This window comes from Akebia trifoliata, chromosome 1, assembly GCF_017979445.1.
Source record: "Akebia trifoliata isolate Shusen 1 chromosome 1, ASM1797944v1, whole genome shotgun sequence".
In the NCBI taxonomy this organism is placed as follows: domain Eukaryota; kingdom Viridiplantae; phylum Streptophyta; class Magnoliopsida; order Ranunculales; family Lardizabalaceae; genus Akebia; species Akebia trifoliata.
In genome coordinates, this window is record NC_141375.1 from 32,850,433 (window position 1) to 32,869,360 (window position 18,928).

At 36.0% G+C, this 18,928-nt stretch overlaps 2 protein-coding genes and 1 long non-coding RNA gene across 5 annotated transcripts; 2 read left to right on the forward strand and 1 right to left on the reverse strand.

Moving 5' to 3' along the window:
• LOC147411875 (uncharacterized) lies at positions 1-1,541 on the forward strand. Its single transcript, XR_015181317.1, has 2 exons — positions 1-1,107; positions 1,210-1,541. It is a non-coding gene; the product is annotated as an uncharacterized LOC147411875 (long non-coding RNA).
• A 3,371-nt stretch (positions 1,542-4,912) lies between these two features.
• On the reverse strand, positions 4,913-7,314 carry LOC147411876 (Nucleoside transporter family protein). The gene is given in 3 exon segments (XM_086453341.1): positions 4,913-5,421; positions 5,424-5,747; positions 6,478-7,314. Coding segments are annotated over 3 exon segments (1,239 nt in total). The 5' UTR covers positions 6,980-7,314; the 3' UTR covers positions 4,913-5,008.
• Positions 7,315-11,829: 4,515 nt separating this feature from the next.
• LOC147411877 (protein WVD2-like 5) lies at positions 11,830-17,707 on the forward strand. 3 transcript variants are annotated; one of them, XM_086453352.1, is made up of 9 exons: positions 11,830-12,194; positions 13,677-13,868; positions 13,963-14,178; positions 14,319-14,380; positions 14,624-14,689; positions 14,802-14,901; positions 14,996-15,067; positions 15,171-15,281; positions 17,088-17,707. In XM_086453352.1, exons 2-9 carry the CDS (start codon positions 13,767-13,769, stop codon positions 17,478-17,480), a joined length of 1,122 nt encoding a protein of 373 aa, XP_086309478.1. In that variant the 5' UTR covers positions 11,830-12,194; positions 13,677-13,766; the 3' UTR covers positions 17,481-17,707. The 3 variants fall into 3 exon arrangements, with proteins under 3 accessions (XP_086309478.1, XP_086309472.1, XP_086309485.1); XM_086453346.1 differs by having other exon boundaries at positions 11,833-12,194; positions 13,719-13,868; XM_086453359.1 differs by lacking the exons at positions 11,830-12,194; positions 13,677-13,868 and having other exon boundaries at positions 14,023-14,158.
• Positions 17,708-18,928: the final 1,221 nt, after the last annotated feature.

Genomic DNA, 18,928 nt, shown 5'->3' on the forward strand with positions numbered 1-18,928 from the left:
GATATTTCAATTGCACACAATTGGTGTGGCGTTAGCAAAATTATAGGTCCTTTGTTTTCTTCCTTTTTTTTTTTTGAAGGAAAAGGATGGCAGAAGAAAGATCCATGTTCGTCCAACAATCTTTGTGTTTATCTATCTGTGTGATTCATGGGTTTCTTCTTCTTTCCCTCTTTTTTATTATTATTTTTTTATCTTCTTTTTGGATTCCTGTTTTAAAGAAAAAGTTGTGGCCTTTGTGGGCATTCTCTGTTCTTTCAATTTTTGTTTCTCTTGGGAGTGTTCTAAAAATATTTATTCATGTTTCTTGAATTTGAAGTATATTGGCTCTTGGGTTTCTCTAAATATCTAAATAGAAAGAAAGAAACCCCATTCCCCCTTTCCCCCAATTTATGATTCTGTAATGGAGTTGTTCAGATGAAATTTTATAAGTTACTCCTATAATCTATTGTTTCACTTATAAAAAAAATATTTTTAAAATTTTTTCTGGCTTGCTGTGTGAATTATTTTTCCATTAGTATGTCTCTGCTTTAGTGCACACAAATCTCCACATACCCATTTCATCTAACAATGTGATGATCATCTAATTAACATTATGGGTAATCTTTGTAAACATCCCTAATAAGTCTTCACTACTATTGGAGATGGTTGTTGTAATCTTCACTATGATCTATGCTGTTTATATCAGTTTAATATGTCTAAAGCAGATGAGCACCTATAGAGAACCTAAATACTTAAACCTCCAATTGCATAATCCCTTTTGTTTTTTGAAATTTCAACCAATTCCCAATTTACTTATTATTTTTATTTTTTTTCTTTGAATTCATTTTGGGTGCATTAATAGGGCTGAATGTGCATTAATCCCATTCGATTATTTGCAATTTTTTTGGTTGAGTCATTATTAAACAGCCATATCAATGTAAGCTTGAATGGGGGGATTTTCTCTGTTAAAGAGAGTAGTAATACATTGTTACTTTTAAAAGCAATGTATAAAATATAGCAATTTCGCCATAAGAGAGGAGTGATACATCAATGATCATCGAGGAGTAATACTTCAAGGGCACCCTTCACATTGTTTTTTCCTATGAGGATCTTATCAACAACTGCAATGTAAGATATCTACTATTCAACACAACATTGATTCCTCATTTAGGCATGCTTTTTCATTCTATGATGCTTGAGTCATAGTGCTCAATGTCGTGTTTGCCACAGAAATTGAAGGACATACAAGAGTTTTTGAGGATACCACAGAGGAATCTAAAAAGTCGTTAAGTAAAGATTGACGAGGGTTCACTATCGGAGAAGGTCGAGAATTGGGACGCACTCAAGGGAACACAGTACGAGAGCTTCCTCTATATAGGCTATCAAATTTATTTCTTCTCGAGTGCTCGGACTGATGTAAATAACACACCATTCATTCATTTGTTTCACAGCAAGAGCGGCATTTGTAATTTTGGCTGCCATGTGCAGGCTTGATGTTTTCATTCATTTTTTGTTTTGTTGTTGTTCACAATTAACACTTGATTGAATTATTTTTTTTTACATGTATATATAATGTTAACCAATCAGTGTGAAAGATCAGGAATTGACAGTCCAAATATTTATCAAATTCTAATTTTTTATTGGTTGTAATCTATGTTTCATTAACTTTGTTGAATAAGAAAAAAGAGGAAGAACAATCATTCACTGAGCCCAAATCTTTAGCAGGAAACAAGGCAAAAAAGTCCAAAACAACTGTATTTGAAGTAATCCTCATAGACATACCTTCCTGGCCAGATTGGATGGCAATTTCAGCATCAAGTTGGGAAGAGCTTCTATAATTCAGATAACTTCGAGCACCAAATTGGATCGATGGCATTCCATCCAAGTAGCTAGGAACCAAGATGCCCAGATTGAAGAAAGATACATAGATCTGATCAGGCGTATTGGAGAGAATGTCAGGTAAGGTTCCCTTGGGCCGTATTTTAATCTACCTATGACGTGCTTTAGGCTGTCAAAATGTGGAAGCCTGCACAAATGGATGGTTTGTTGCAATCATCCGATCATGTCAACTTTTGGCATATATATCCCAGTTAGGCCCATCAAATGGTGGATCAAACCTCTATCCTATACATACTTCACAAGGTAGTTAGACATAGTGCGTTTAACATGGTTCTATTGGTACATAATATTTGATTCTTTTGAATTTCCATTTTCCTATTTTTACTTTTTTTTTTTGAAGATTTAATGGGTGTCCCATTTCTACTTGAATGACGAAAAGTTAAAAATCACCTTGCATGGACCAATGAATAAACAAATCAATGCTTTACTTAGCTTTTGAATAAGGGTTTGTAGTTGATTGTTGGATAGTAAAACGATCAATGATTCGAACAGTTGTTTCAACAACTACTGCCCACTTGCTAGGATGCTTCCTAAGATGACCCAATTTCCCCACTCCATCGAAATCCAATTCCCACTCTTTTGGAACCTGGAAAACAAGATGAATTAGCTGTTCGTGGAAAGGAATAGACTTAATATTTCTATACCAACTGTCTGCATGGACAATTTGTCGAGTCCATAACCTCTACTGATTTCTCCTCAAAGTTGCTTCCCAATCACCAACTTTGTAATCAATATTAAGCAGTCAACTTAATTTTGTAGCTATAGATGTATGTAAGGAGATGTTGTGGATGAAGAGGTCCCTTCAAGGATTGGGTTTGAAGGACAAATATAATATGTATTGTGACAGTTAGAGTGCCATTCATTTGAGTAAGAATGGTAGTTTTCTATCTAAGATGAAGCACATTGATGTGACGTATCAGTAGATACGAGATATCTTTATTTTTTGTTTGCTCAATGGACACGAGATATGTTAGAAACAAGTTGTTATAACTTGAGAATATCCATATCTAAGAGAACACCTCGGACATGATAATAAAGCCTTGCCCAAGGACAAGTAGGAGCATTGCAATAGCTTAGCAGGATTGGGTGAACCCTCCTCATGAGTCACGAAGGAGAGTTTGTAGGGTTAACCTCCTCATTATGAGGTGGGGTCCATGGAGTTTGAGAAGAGAGAATGTCTCTCTGATGTCTTCCTTAATGGTGGTCTTCTCTCCTCAACGTTTATGTCCCGAGTCTTTTGGGTTTTCCTTTTACTACATACACACACGAGAAGAACATACCAGCCGATTTGAAGCCATTTTTCAATTCCTTATTCGTTTCAATTGCAACCTTAGTGGTGTGTTACGGGACTTGTGAAGACATATTCCATAGGTTCAAGGTGTTGATTGGCACCCCAAAATATGATCTTTTGGTGGTATTTGCAATCCTAATTTCGGTAAGAGAACATTTGTTTATTGTTGATTGGAATCCACCTATTTGATAAAAGTATATTGTAATCAAAGAGTTGTTTTCTCTTGATGCTAGTATCAGGACTTTTGTAAACCCCATTGTTCACATAGTGAAAGCTTTTTTTTTACTGGATTAGGTCCCATAGTTATTCCCATCACATTTAAGGGTCTTCCACATAAAAATCATGGAGTTCTCGCGTGGTTTGTTTGCGTTATTTTGGTTCCAATTTTCTTTAATTCAGCATTTTATATCCTTCGTGTGAATATCCATTACTTTGCACATGGAGAGCAAGGTGAGAGGTTACCCAACAGGGATACCACTTGATTCTTGATTACTAGTACATGGGAAATGGATCTCTGGATAAATCGATCTTCAACAAAAACAGAGGAAGTTTAATGTTGGATTTTAGAAAGAGTTTCAATATAGCAACTTGCAGAGATAGAGCTTCTAACCCAGCTATAAATCGGCACAACTTCCAAAAGGTTTCATATTAAGCCTTTCTATCTATTGTTCAAATTCTATGTTCCATGAAACCTCTAGTCTTTAAATACTAGAAAATTGCAAAAGCTTTGTTGGATCTTATTTGATTTGTAGTCATCTTGTAGTATTTATATCTACTCTGCCTAGGGAGGTCTACAGAACCATAACCTAATCATATGATTGTAACCTTACAAGCAATTGCATTCTCCTGATTGGTTGAAAATCTATATATTAAGTAACTTTGTTCGATATAGTTGTCCGGTCTTTGTTGTATGTATGGTAGTTCTTGGTTGAGTTTTTTTTTTAAATAAAAAAGCTTATTGTGAAGCTTCCCTTTTCCAGTATTACTAGGACTAGACTAGTTTTACGAGTACCTCAACGTATCATCTTTAAACACGATAGATTGGATTTGGGGGTCTTGGTATGCAAGCGAGGTTATATTAGATAATTTGAAATTCAATACAGTTTTTTCTCTCTAAAATTCTTTAGTACCCACTTGGCTTCTCTTATGGTGAAGCATCTTTTCAAAGTAGCCGTTTCAAGTACTGAGCAACTTTTTGGGTGGTAGAAGAGCCAGCTTACCCCACTAACCAAACCTTTGCCTTGAAAGATGTTAAATTTGTGCTTTGTCTTCAATTGGTGGTAGCTTTGTACTGGTAGAAGGGACTGTATACCTAAGAGCGGGGAGGCACCGACTCGAATTTTTGGGGTTATTTATTAATTCTATTTACGTAACTTTTGTCGTAGGGGTAATTTTGTCTTTTTATGGTTTCTATATTCATACCCAACTTGTTTTATTGTTTCTATGAGGGATTTTCAAATTTTCTGAATGAGATTTGAGAAATTTACCAGTACTGAAGACAACTTTTTGGGTGGTGTAGACCTCTTTCGGGCCCGACAAATCGGATAAAAAGCAAAATATGTCATATCTAAATGGGAATTAGATTAAGAAAATTAGGAATGAAATGATACATAGTGTGAAAACTATTCTCTGAGTGGATTGATTTGGTTTTGGCATCATTATTATTGACTGTTGGATCTTTTTTTTAATATATTCTGTCTCAGCATTTTGATCCAGAAAGGGGTGATGTTCAAAGAAAGTACCTGAGTTACAAAAGTACCCTTGATTTCATAAAGAGAATAAGGAACACAAATTAGAATACGATAAACTTGAGAATAGTATTTGGAGTTGTTTTCAGGTTCAAATGATCCAGAACCACCCAATTATTGAACCTCCTAGCAGCCCAATACCTAAGAATGAAGCCATTACAATTCCAGCTGTTTCTGCTTCAGAGACTAGTACTGATTTAGGAACAAGTATCATAAGGACACTTGTCAGATACCCATTGGTCAATCCAAGAACAGCAGTCAGAAATACCACGGGCGCCTCGGTTCTCAACCATCTTGGTCCATGAAGGCAAAGTGTAAAGAGTGGATAGACCAAAAGCCTAGCCATGCAAGCCCATGATGCTTTTTCAATACTCTTCAGAACATATACTGCAGTGAAGGACTTCCCAATTAAATCTGAAACATTGTATATTGTAATCAGTGCGATCGGATACCAATCATGAAGAAGATTTGATACCACATCTTCGGTTATGTAACCGGGAAAATTGAGAGAGTCACTATGTAAATCATTAGCATCGCAAAAGCTGGCCATCGAATTTTTCTTGCTACATCCCAAAATTTTGGTCGTTGTGTGCTCGTCGAACTTGGAAGATCTTCGGGTAACTGCGAGATGTGGTTCCCATGGACCTCTGTTTGATTTTTCTTGTAATGTTGCATGATTGGAAGCCTATCCACAATGTTGCAGCACACAATGCACCCTAGCACGATAGTAGTGCTGACTACAAAGTAGATGTGAGCACTTGTTCGGAGACCTTGAGGGTTCTGGGGAAGGGATGCCTTTGTTATGATCCTCAAAATTGAAACAAGAACACCTGTACCCAGAACGTAGATTTAATCAGGGAATATGAGCGGGGGATTTTCATTGAATTAGAAGATAAAAATTGTGGGCTAGATGGAGTCCAATATGTTTCGGTTATTTATGTTGCATTTCAGGTTGGAATCAAGTGCACAAGGAGGCCACCATGAGTTGTGATTTGCCTTGAGTCGTCATGAATATTGGGCTGGAAGTGCACTCGTGATGAAATTTTCAAAGATTGTTATTCCAACTGTGTTATTCGAGTTTATAAGCCTTCTTTAGAAGACGTGTGTCTCATTCAATCTCAGCAACAATTTTCAAAGGCCTCACATGGCAATTCTACTGGGAAAGATTATAAGCCCAAACTTGAATTGGACTTGGGGTGGCTCGATTTCGACGACTCTTAGACAATAATGAAGTCTTCTTGTTTCTTTCAGAAAGCTTATGTTGTGGTATGTTTTTCAAATTCAGTGAGTTACCCTACCTTGTTTTCTAGCAGTCTCATAAAATATTATTGGTTTCAATTATTGGAAACTGATTTGCATCATTACATGTTCTTGATCGATTATTTTTTCAAACATTTGTTTTGAATTAGATTTCAGACCCATTTCTAGCCCAAGTTTAAATGACAATTTTTTACTGTTTCAATGAGTTTTCAAGCAGTTGCTTTTGGCATACAGTCTCTAAAACCATTTATTTTTGCAATCTAAACAGAGATATGAAAGACTATCATTTTCGGAGAGTACCTGAAGAAGCAGTTCCCGCGAAAACTGCCTGCATATACCGTTTAGGAAGCTTTCCTGCAGAACCAATCAAGCTTCCAGCTGCCAACCCATCGGCCAAACCCACGATCGCCACAGATACAACCATCAAACTGTAGGCTCCGTTAGACCTGCCTTGTGGGCCACCAGTGTACCAAATCCAATCCATCATGGGAGATGTCATCAAAGAGAGAGCAAACATAGACAAACCAATGTTCATCCTCAATTTCATGCTTGGCTTCTTACACCAACTACCCCAACTCAACAAAAGAGAAAGAACAAATAGGGAAGAACCCGTATAAGCAACGGAGAAGACCTTGTCGATGTGCTTCCCTGGATAGAGATACCCAAAGTAATCAACAGCTGTGATTAAAGCGTTCCATGGAAGCAAATTGCCCGCGCCAAGCACAAAGTGAATAATATATGCAATGTTGTAAGTGTCTCTTGGCTCATTTTGATAACCAACAAGACCCTTCTCTCCTTCCATTGCTTGTTCTATTTTAGCTTCTAAAAGATTTGTTCTGATTTATAGGCCCCTTATGAAAGATCGTTAGTGGGCTCGGAGTGACAATTAAGGTCTAGTAACGATGAATTAATCAAGACTGGGTCATTAATTTTGTTGATGAGATGGAGTCAGGAATCAATCGGTCCCTTCACATAGAAAATTTTGTCTTGTGGGGACAGAAATGAATGGATGGGTGGTCTTGAGCGGTGTACTTTATATTCTTCTGCTATAATAGGTTCATGAGCACCAAGTAACAGGAATCTTTAAGCTAGCATGTCACTCTAACTCTGAAATTTCGTTCTTATTCTCATCTTGGGTCATAAAATAGTTCAATTTCTTGTTTTAATTACAGTTCTGCTCTCAATGTAGATCCATTTCTTGGTGTACCTAACTATTAAGTGTCAGCATCTGTGGTATCTTTAACTTTCGGATTGTTAATATGCGTTACGAGGGATAAAAATGACCGCTTTTTTGTTTTATGGGTATTACTAAACTATCCTTGATGGTCTCATCAAATTACAGAATTGTACGAAAAGATCTCGTCGCTCAAGAACCACCAAACTAAAATGGTCCCATGGGGGCCGACACTGTCAATAGGTTTCTATTTATTGGAGGAGGAAATGAAATGTTAATATTTAATGAACTCAAGGACCTCAATATAAAGGGTTGGTTGTCCACTCTTATAGTGTATTGTAATAAGGTGTACTGTGATACACCATATCATCTTATGAAGATTAGGATTAAATGAGACAGATTTGGAAAGATTACATTCCAAATTAGGATTTTATGAGACAGATTAGGAAAGATTACATTCCAAATTAGGATTGATTGTTTTTTATCCTTCAATATTTTTCTTCTATTTAGGGTTCCTGTATCTTAAAAAAGAACTAAATCAATTTTCCATCTTCTTTATGGTATCAAAGTTTAATCTCTCTTGAAAGACCAATCTTGGTTGTACACCTTCCTCCACGGGTGGTGGAATTACAGCTGATGGATAACCACTCGTTAGTTACTTATATTAATTAGGTATTTATTCAAACAGCTTATATGCATTACCATATTCACTTTTTCTCCGACACTTCCATTGACATTGAGTTGATGTGGAGGTGTGCATGGAACCATAGTAGCTTGTCCTTGAGATAAGCATCTATGGTTCTGTGCACGCCTCCATGCTAGCTTGGTGGTCTCTCATAGTTAGTTTAGCATTTTCCTAATAAGATTTTAGAGAAAATTATCAAAATGGTACATGAAAATTGAAAAATTAGCAAAATGGTACGCTCTTCATCTTAATTTTGAAAACAGTAATTTAACATTTTTGAAAATAATTTATTTTACCAAAACAGTAACATTTGAAATGAATAATGTTTTTATACTAAAAATGCCCTTTTAACATCTTTTTTCTTTATATAAAAAAAAAAAATACATATCCCTCGTTTAAGTAAATATATAGAAATATACCTATTTTAATATGGTGATGTTTCATTTCCACATTTAGTTTATTTCAGTACTCGACGGTCTTGTAAACAATTTCCGATGTCAATAGAGATTTGAAAACCCGGAAATCATCATCTCCGTAAGAGCTAAGGCATTGTAACTTTATAACAAGGCCGTCGAGTGACAAAATAAACAAAATCGTGAAAGAAAACATCACTGTACTAAAAAAGTTATATTTCTACCTGTTTACTTAAACATGGGATTTGTATACTGTTTTATAAAAGGATGCTAAAAGGGCATTCTCTGTAATTTTACCATTATAGTAAAATTACTTATTTTCAAAAATATTAAATTAGCATTTTTGGAATTAAGATGAATAATGCACCGTTTTGATAATTTTTCAATTTTTCGGTGCATGCTTTGGTAAATCTTCCTAAATATTAAATGAGCACCAAGGATCCCTATATAAAGGGTTGAATTTCCGCCCCGGTAGAGCATACAGTCTTGAGTGAATAAAGCTGATTTTATATTGCAATTTAGCATTTGTTTCATAAGTCTATATGTTGATTTTGAGTCTATTCTCTTGGGCTTTGGTTAAACCAATGTATACAACCATCTAAAGGCTCCTAATTTATTTGGTTTTCTCTTGATCTCCCCTTCCTTCTTCTGTCCTAGAATTTTCAACTGGGTTCTTCTAGCTTAATATAATTGATTTACATCATACGTACGTCTTTGTAGGTTGTGATCACGGTGATAACATCCTCAATAGGAGAAGACGAGGACAAGGATTCGTGTGCCAAAATCATCCTTTTGATGAACGAAATGAAGAGTGAGAATGTACGAAGGCAAGTTGAAGAACTCACCCAACACCTTGTGAAATGAGAATTTCCACCGCATGGAGACAATGTGATGAGTTTGAAGGTGAAGATGATTCTTTTTATCCATCACAAATCATCATGGTTACATGCTTATTATTCTGTTAATAACATTAGATCGATGTACTTGTTGTATCTAGCCAGACGAGTTAGTTGACTAGATGAGCATCATCGATTGCATCTTCGACAACCTAAAATAAGAGAGATGAGGTACGAAAGCTAGCAATGAGGGAAAAGTTCTTACACATCAAATTATTAGTAAACTCTCTTTTCAAAAGCTTCACCAAGATAATCTTAGTGGGGATGAAACATCGAGCACTATCAACTCATAGCCTGAAACAATCTTAGTGAAGATCAAGTGATTGCACGCTATATCATATCAAGCTAAAGGTAGAGACACATCAAAAGCCATACCTTTTGATTTGAGAGTCGTAATGTGGTGATGATTTCTCATTAATGTCCTTTTACTTTCTTGATCGATAAAAGTTACAAAGATGAGATTTGGTGTGATGTTGCCCCAGTGGATGCTTGTCATACATTTTTGGGAAGACAATAGCTCTATATATGGGACCATCAAGTTGACATGATGAACATAAAAATATCTACGCAATTACCAACATTGATCACACAATTGTTCTTGAATGAATGAAAGAGGGGAGCTGCACCTAAAGACATTTCCTCTACATTAATGAGTAAGCATGAGAAAGTGTGATTATACGTGCATGTTGTGTTTGGAAAAAGAAAATGCAAGATCTCATGGCCTTTTCTAGAAGAATTTGAACCATTGATATAAGAATATAGTGATATGCATCCCGAAATTTTCTTTACAAAAGAGCATTATCATGGAATTGTATGGTTGAAAATTAGTTGAAATTTTGGACTTGACAAAACCATTGCATTGACGGAGGAATATACTTTTGCCAAAGCCACGACGTGACATCAATATCTATGTGGCATATTTTTTTCAAACCTCGAAAGGATACTCACGAAATATATTTGTACACTTGTACTTCCCACTTTACGTAAGGGTAGTTGTTTCTATGGACTTTGTGTTAATGAGCCTTTCGTGGATTCAACAACATATGTGTTTGGCATACTTTATACCATGGTAGAGAAATATAGAGAAAAGGTTCCCTTTTTTCACTTTTGGAGAACTTTTGTGGGAGAATGAAGACTTTATTTATACAGTAGCACTTCCTATCATCCCCAAACAATGATAGCTGATCCCAGCCTTTGAAATAATCCATTAAGTATCGTGGGAGACAAATAGATGAAGCATTGGTACTTGGATTTATTGCAAGGCAAGTTTGCCTATGATTCCTAGAATCGATCTTTAGGATGCTATTCGTTTGAAATGATGTGTATTTGTAATCCTACCTATGGAGCATTGGATTTTGAGTATGATTAATTTATCTCTTTGTTTCATTCGAGTCTTTAAGTTAATTTTAAGTCCTTGTTCTATTGAGAGTTACAAAAGGCTCCTAATTAATTTGTTCTCCTCTTGATCGTCCTTCTTTCTCTCTTTTTGAATTTCTCATTTGTGTTCTTGTTGCTTGATTAATCGGATAACAGGAGCTTACATCACTATGAATAAAATATGGTCTCGAGGAGAAACGTTACATCCAAGTACAAGTGGCAAAGTGTCTAAACGTGGTGTTCTCATCTTGGAGTTAGGCTCCCAAGCTCAACATGGCGTCGTTCAATCCCCAACACTGAAAAATAAATTGAGAGGAGATGGTTAATGTCAAGAGAACATTAGACAAAATCTCCAGCAAATAAATTCAATGGTGTAAGATTTACACAAGCACACGTGCATAGACATGGTGATAGACTCATCCTGGCACAAGTGGTTGACCTACTAATGCGGTTAACTTGTTCAGAGCATATGTCTTGAAATACCAATAGATGTCCAAGTCACTCTAGAATTAAGCAATTGGTCTCCTTAGGATATTAACATGCGTCGAAATGATATTTATCGACTAATAAGTTATCTTTCTAAATATCTGAAATTCTGTAAATAAAAGATCATTTAAAGATAAATGTACGTAACTACATATATTTATGGAGATATACAATTATGTATCCCGAGAGAAAAATAATTTATGATCTTACCCCGTGCCACATCAGGGGACATGTGTCAGAGGAGAGTCAGAAAATCACGAGTTCTAAAAGAAAGAGTGCCATGTGGCCATCTCATCCTTGTCCACTACAAGATGCACTTTAGGAAAGTGATGTAATGTTCTTTGGTAATATGTGACACAGTTAGGGATAATTTGGGAAATGTAAATATGGTACTTTTCTTATGCGACACGATCTTGTTTGTCTACTGTTACGAGATGAAAGGCGAGGTGTTATCGACATGATGAAATGACACGGCGTGTAGAAAAGTGCCAGACTAACCAATAAGATTGCACCACGTCACAGTACGAACACTTATGCCCTTGGCTTGGCTGGGTGAAACAATATCCGAAAATCGTTTTTTTTTGGAAATCATTTCAATGGTCCTTCATACAAACCCTTAGATCGAATTCGGATTCGGAATGGATATTGGGTCAAACCCGGACCAAATTTAACTGCCTAACCGTTTTTCTTCCTCACTCTCTGGTCTGGATTCAAACGCGCGGGAACAGAAGTTTTAAGCCTTGGAGTGTTTTTCGTTAAAAAACACGCAAAAAAGGGGGGAAAAGTTTGGGAAAAAAAAAAAAAAAAACCTAATTTTTTATCCTATAATGTCAATGCGTACGATAATGGTGTTGAAGATCGGACTCTGTAATCTCTTAAAGCATCTTCATTTCTGTTCGTGGAACTCGCTGGTTCGAGATTTCCTTCATTGAATTCGAAGCTGAGCATTAATGGAGTTTAGATTCATACATCATTGATCTACATAGGTGAGAAAACAAGTTCCAAAATCGTTTTTTTTTTTTTCGAAAAAAAAAAAAAAAAAATCTGCTACATTTTCAGTTGCATGGAAACAGAAGTGGTTAAGGTCCTTAAGGATTTACTCATTTGTTTCGATTTTCTTTCCGAGCTATTCTACTGTTTGAATCACTCCGTATGCTGTAGAGAATCAGAAACAAAAATGCGATCAATTTTAGGGGTAGATTCTTTGATTTAATTGTGTTCTTTAGCTTGGGAGGTCTTAATGCCTGAGATGTTCTTAATGCCCTAGTAGACGCCTTGTCTTCTTGATGCCCTAACAATTGAAAGTGTATTACTTTGACATCCAATAGGTTTTGAGAGAGACTGATGGAAATGGTGTTTTTTAGAGAGAAAAAAGGGGACTGATCAAAAAAGAAAAAAGAAGAAAAGAGAACTCTTTTATATTTTTTTAACTGTTTAAGTTGGTTGGATATTATATATATATATATATATATATATATATATAGGGTGGCGTTCAAGGGCCAACTTTTTGGCAAAACATTTTTCAAAACATGAGTTAGAAGTTTTGGAATGGGCTGATTTTTGGTGAGGATGATCTCTACGGTGAGGAGATCATCCTCACCAAAAATCAGCCCATTCCAAAACTTCTAACCCCATCAAAAATAGTTTACAAAAAATGGACGGTCCACGATTTTTCAACTTGTAAACATGGGTTAGAAGTTTTGGAATGGGCTGATTTTTGGTGAGGATGATCTCCTCACCGTAGAGATCATCCTCACCAAAAATCAGCCCATTCCAAAACTTCTAACTCATGTTTTGAAAAATATTTTGCCAAAAAGTTGGCCCTTGAACGTGACCCATATATATATATATATATATATATAAATTCATGTAGTTTGCGAATAAGAAAATCATGTTCAAATTTTGGGTTTGAGCCTTGGATGTTTAATTGAATTCCTCTTAGCCTCACAGTGGCTTTGATTCAATAACAAGAATGCACAGATAAATATGGTTAATACCTGTAATTCCCAATGTAGTTTTTAGAAGAGGAGTACTTCTCCGGTGTTTTTCTTTTGTTCGACTTCTTTCTGGGTTCCTTACTTAACCACATAAGCTTTTGTTATATGTTCCATCAATATGTATATTCTTCTCGTACAAAAATGGTTTCTTCCCTTTCAATGTCAACATCTCACGATGCAAAACTGTGTTTCTGCTTAATCAAATGTGCTTAAATTCATGAATTTGACAGTCGACTCAGACATCAATTGGTGATTTTAATAAGATCCTTTCCTTTTGATATTGGTATATCTCTCAGTATGTTTGTCCATGTCTTTCTTGCTTACTTTTAGTAGGAAAAAAATCAGTTACGGTAGGAGCTCATACCATTTATGTGCTATATGTCTAGATTCCCTAGAGATTTGATAGGGAAGAAGAGAAAAACAGAAAGAAAACAAAATTCTACCTGTGCTGCATTTATTTCTTAATTTTAGTGTGCAACGGATGCTGATAACTTGATTACCTTGGTGAGGAAGATTGATGTTAGAGAAAGCAAACGGAACTATCATTAGTCATACAAAAACATGGAGAATTTGGAAGACAGTGGAATTACTAATTTATCGATTGGAGAATTAAGAGATGGATCAACAACCCACGAGGGAAACAATGGTTTGAATCTATCTAAGGTATGCCAGGTTTAAGTTTATTTACTTAGTTGAAATTTTCTTTAGTTAGTTTTATTTGAATCCCACCTCAGGAGGGGCTCCTGCTACTTTCCAGGAATCTGGAGAGAAAGACACGGATAACAAAAACCATTCTAAATCACAGAAGGGTCAAGGGGGGAGAAGGAATGAACAGCCTTCCAGTCCCAAACGTGTTGTGGCAACTTGGGTGAAAAAGAACCTGGATGGGAAACATGCGGAGGCAACATCTTCTGTTAATTCGAGCAAGTCGGCAAAATCAGCATCTGCACCAAGTACTGTCCGACACCCTCATGTAAAGTTGCTACCTTTTTTTTAATTGGAAACCTTTTACTCACATAGTCGATCAAGGTCAATTATCAAATTTTAGTCTTTGGAATTTCCATATTTGCTGTTAATAATGCTTGGCTATCACCCCATGTTTTCTTTGGACAGCAATCTGGAAAGTCTGGGTCTGGGTCCTCTGTCATGAAGTTTTCACAGTCTGAAGGCCTGAAGTAAGTTTTGCTTGCAGTCCTGATATATGTCCTTGTCTTCCTTCCCTTGTTGCATGGCATAGCTGGTTGTGTTTTCTATGTGTAATTATTGTGTACTATTTACATTTTGCTACCACCTCAAATCCGAATCCTGTGGAAGAGAGTTTATAGGATGTCATTCAATAACTTCTGGGATTGAAATGATTTTCTTTCTATCAAAGTTTGGATATTATATTGATTATGACCTTTTTATTGCTGTTGCAGGGAGCATACAAAACATCTGAAACAAGCAATGGCAGATAAAGTTGAAGAAAACAATTCTGCTTCTTTGTATCCTTTGTAACTGTCGATGTGGTTTTCAAGCTCCCATGATTCCCTGACATTAATGTCTTCCAATTAATATTGGTTACTTAAATCATTGTTTATACTTAACACTTTGTAGAAGTTCTACTGCAGAAGGTCTGAAACCCCAGAAAGTGGGCTCTATGCCTTCCTATGGCTTCAGTTTTAAATGTGATGAAAGAGCTCAGAAAAGAAAAGAAGTTTGTCTGATTTTTTCTCCCACAATTATAGTTAATCTGCAGCAACAGCTGCACTTAATTAACTGACGATGGTTTCTATTTTTCTGTTGGGCAGTTCTACTCAAAGCTTGAGGAAAAAATCCATGCAAAGGAAGTGGAGAAAACCACCTTGCAGGCCAAATCCAAGGTGGACCTATTGTATTCCTACAGTTTGAAAGCTCCTTACTGACTTCTATTGGTACGAAAAAAAAATCCCACTTTTAGTAATTTCATGCTCAATCATTTTATAGGAGGCTCAAGAAGCAGAGATTAAGCTTCTCCGGAAGAATTTAAACTTTAAAGCAACACCCATGCCAAGTTTCTATCAGGAACCTGGTCCTCCTAAGGTGGAGTTGAAGAAGGTAATTTTGTGTTTTTGTTGCACGAATTCTACGTTGAACAATGCATTTCAGTTTGAGTTCACTATTGTGAATCTCAGCAGTCATATGGTAATCATCTGAAATGCTCTTTTTGTTACACTACCCAAGCCTTAAACCCTTGATTAAAATAAATAGTGCAAATATTAATTCTATTCTTTTGCTGCTGATTTAGCCACTTTGTACCTGCTTTTGATTGAAGCCATGAGATTGTGATGCTATTTACATTATTGGCCTCTTTTTCTTTCCCATCAGTGACTCATTAATAGAACGATTAATCATAGCCAGTCAAAATCCAAATATATGATGGTTTAGTTCAGTATCAGACTTTTTTGTTTCTTTATGTGATTAGTGATGGGATTTTATTTGGAGAAGTGAAAAAGATTGCACAACTTTTTCACTTATATTAAGCTTGTCTCATGACACTTTTTTGGCAAGTGTAGCATCTTTATCACTGGCATGCAAACTTAAAGGCATTTTTTTTTTAATTTTAATTTTTCGATATATCCATCTTTTGAATCTTTAAAGTTTCAAAGAGAGAAATGTTGGTAAACTTGCAAAATTGCTTTACATGTATTCATTTGAGTTCCTAAGGCGCTGCTTGAATGTTTGCATGATTTTCAAGTGATTGGTGGAAACCAAACAACACTGAAGTAGGAAAAGCATTTGTTTAAAGTCCACTAGAGCCCAAAGTGGTGCTAACATTTTCTGTTAAAAAAGGAGTGGAAATGTTTCAGTCTGACTTGGATAGGTCTCCTTCTCCTCACCTATTGGTTTCAACTTTCAAGCAATTCAAGAGAATTTAGCTGTTGGGTTTGTCAATAGAATCCAAAATTGATTGACTGTGTGAGCTTTATCTGATTATTGCTAACTGAAGACAAGTTCTTTGATGTGGTCTTCACTGTAGTTTGGCATTGAATCAAGATTCAATCGAGAATTAATTTTTTATAGAAGAGAACTTTGAAAGATGGGCAGCTGGAAAAATTTTAGAAAGGGGTAGTTGGTAAGATAGTTGTTACTAAACAATTTGGCATGTCCTTCACTTCAGTTTGCAAGAGACAATTGAGTATGAGTAGAGAATCTACGACTTTGAGAGATGGATTCAGGAATTCGAGGGTGAGGTACTTGCTTGTGTGCTTATATCAGCATGGATGAAGTAAAAGATGGTAAGATGGATGAGGGTTGGATGGACTAAAAATAGCTGGAGTTTTTTGACTTGAAATTAAGAACAAAAGACAAAAACTAAAAGAAATAGAGAATGAGTATAAGAAAAGACCATGAATCTCACAAGGCTTGGGATGAGTTTTAGCATGGGTCACACCTCTAATGGATGAAGTCTTACCACCGAAAAGAGATGAAAACAATAAAGTACATGGATTGGGGTATCTGCATTATTGATTCAGCCTAACCCCGATAGTCCGGATGAGGGTTTGATGATTATGATCTTAACTAAAGCTTATAGGGCATGGGTATTTATAGATAGCTGGTCAGCAACCTTGTTCTCATCTACTTATTATATTCTAGTCCTATTTAAAACAAAATTTGAAATTTTTTCTAGAATGTCTAGATTCACTCTCAATTCTGGTTGACACTCTTTCTGAATAATAAACCTACTGCAAAGGCACCTATAATGAATCATATCTTACTGATCTATTAGAAATGCTTAGAATTGTAACTTATCCATGGAACGTCCTGCATACTTGTAAAGTCATTTTCAGGTAGTATTGAGGAGGTTATGTTATCTGTTTAAACTCGTTTTCAACTTATGGTTTTGACTTCATGGGGTTGCAGATGCCACCGACGAGAGCCAAATCTCCCAAGCTTGGTCACCAAAAGAGTGCACCTGCATCCAACTTTGAAGGAAATAGCGACCAAAGCTATCACTCAGGCCGTCTGAGTCTAGATGAGGAAGTCTCCCATAATGTAATTTCCAAAGGATCATTCCCTCAGCACACCAAGAAGCCATCTCGAAAGTCTCTTTCCAAACTGCCTTCAGAAAAGTCCACCTTGGTCAATCCAACGGAGGATGCTGCATCTACCCAACAGTCAGAAAATTGTGATCTTGACCAGGAGGCAGGTATGTCTGCTAAGCCAAGCCAGTCCAAGCCCAACCAAGACAGGGCCGAAGTGCAAGCACAGCCCTCTATCAAGCAAGAACCTGTGTGTGCCATGGAGCAGCATTGAAACTTGTAACATGAATCTATAAAGTTGTTGGCACCATCTTTGCCTCCAATAGAAAAGGAAGTTACGAATAAGACTAATTATTTACAAGCAAAGGTATGGAAGTAATTTGTATAATGAGTTGTAATGTTCTCTTGTTCATAGTTGGTAGCAGGGTTGCCGCCTGGTTATACATGGCATGCAGCATCATATTGTTATTTATCGGGTTTGTTTTTACCCTCAAATCTTAATTTTTTTTCACTTGCTTAGTACTAAGCTGCTGTTTCATTTTGAGATCATCTGTTGGCCAAATTTTCGCCCGAGCTGATTAGAATATCTTCCCTGTCCGTATTAACCATCTAATGCAGAGCTTATATTGATGTATTGTGGAATGAGGATCGCCATCAAAACTGCTAATATTTGGGGGTTATAGTGTCAAAATTAACCCTTAACAGGAATAATTGTGAATCATATTCGAATGAATCGGGTTCCTCTATTAAATTGTATATAACTGTTTCCTTTTAATTTAATTGTGACATAAGCATCTTATACCTCGAATAAAGTACTTTTAACTTGCAGTCTTTTTAATTGGAGCTGTAAGTACTTTCACCAGATATGGTCAAGTCATCTCAATCGACTTCCTCTAGTTTATCATCAATTGTAGGTACTCCATTTTCCTAAAGCTATTATTTCTACTTCTTTCCTAGTTTTTCACCAATCAATATAGGCATTCTCGAATCTGTTACACTCAATTTATGCACATTTTTCTTTCTTGATTGTCCAAGATTCAGCTCCATAAATAGTCAGTCTGAGTTACCTATTCACATTGAAATCAGCCGGTCCAAGTTAAAGATCTGCCAGAGTGCTCAAGAAGACCAGTTCATTATACCATACCAACAACAGCCATTTTTTTTTTTAAATTCTTCAATCATTTCTTAATTTCATAACCCTGTACCTTCAGAGTTCCAAATGCTTTTCTTGTTCCAGTAAAATTTCAAATTGAAGGGCATCACCAGACACTGATTTTAGTTGAACTTTTCTACATTCACATGGAAGAACAATGTTGAATGAACTTAGATGGAAGGAAAATCAAGGGTTTCCCAAGCATCAGTTTAGATTCTAAAGGAACCCTTTTCTTCCAATCCCCTAGAAAATGAAATTAGTATTCCATTTTATTGTTTGGTCTTTGGTGTCTGCCATCCTTCACAACTCTCGGGGAATACAGAATACTTTTTCCTACCATCTTAGCCGTTGTGGCTAGATATTTTATTTCTTTTCATATAAAATGTTTGACTTGGCAACATGCAGAATACTTTTTCCTCCCATCTTAGCTGTTGTGGCTAGATTTTTTTTTTTATTTTTTTTCATATGAAATGTTTGACTTGGCAACATATAATAATGCCTTAAAAGAAGGAAAGAAGTAATGATAAATGAGTAAAACAAGTGACCCCATATAGAGTCAACAACAAAGA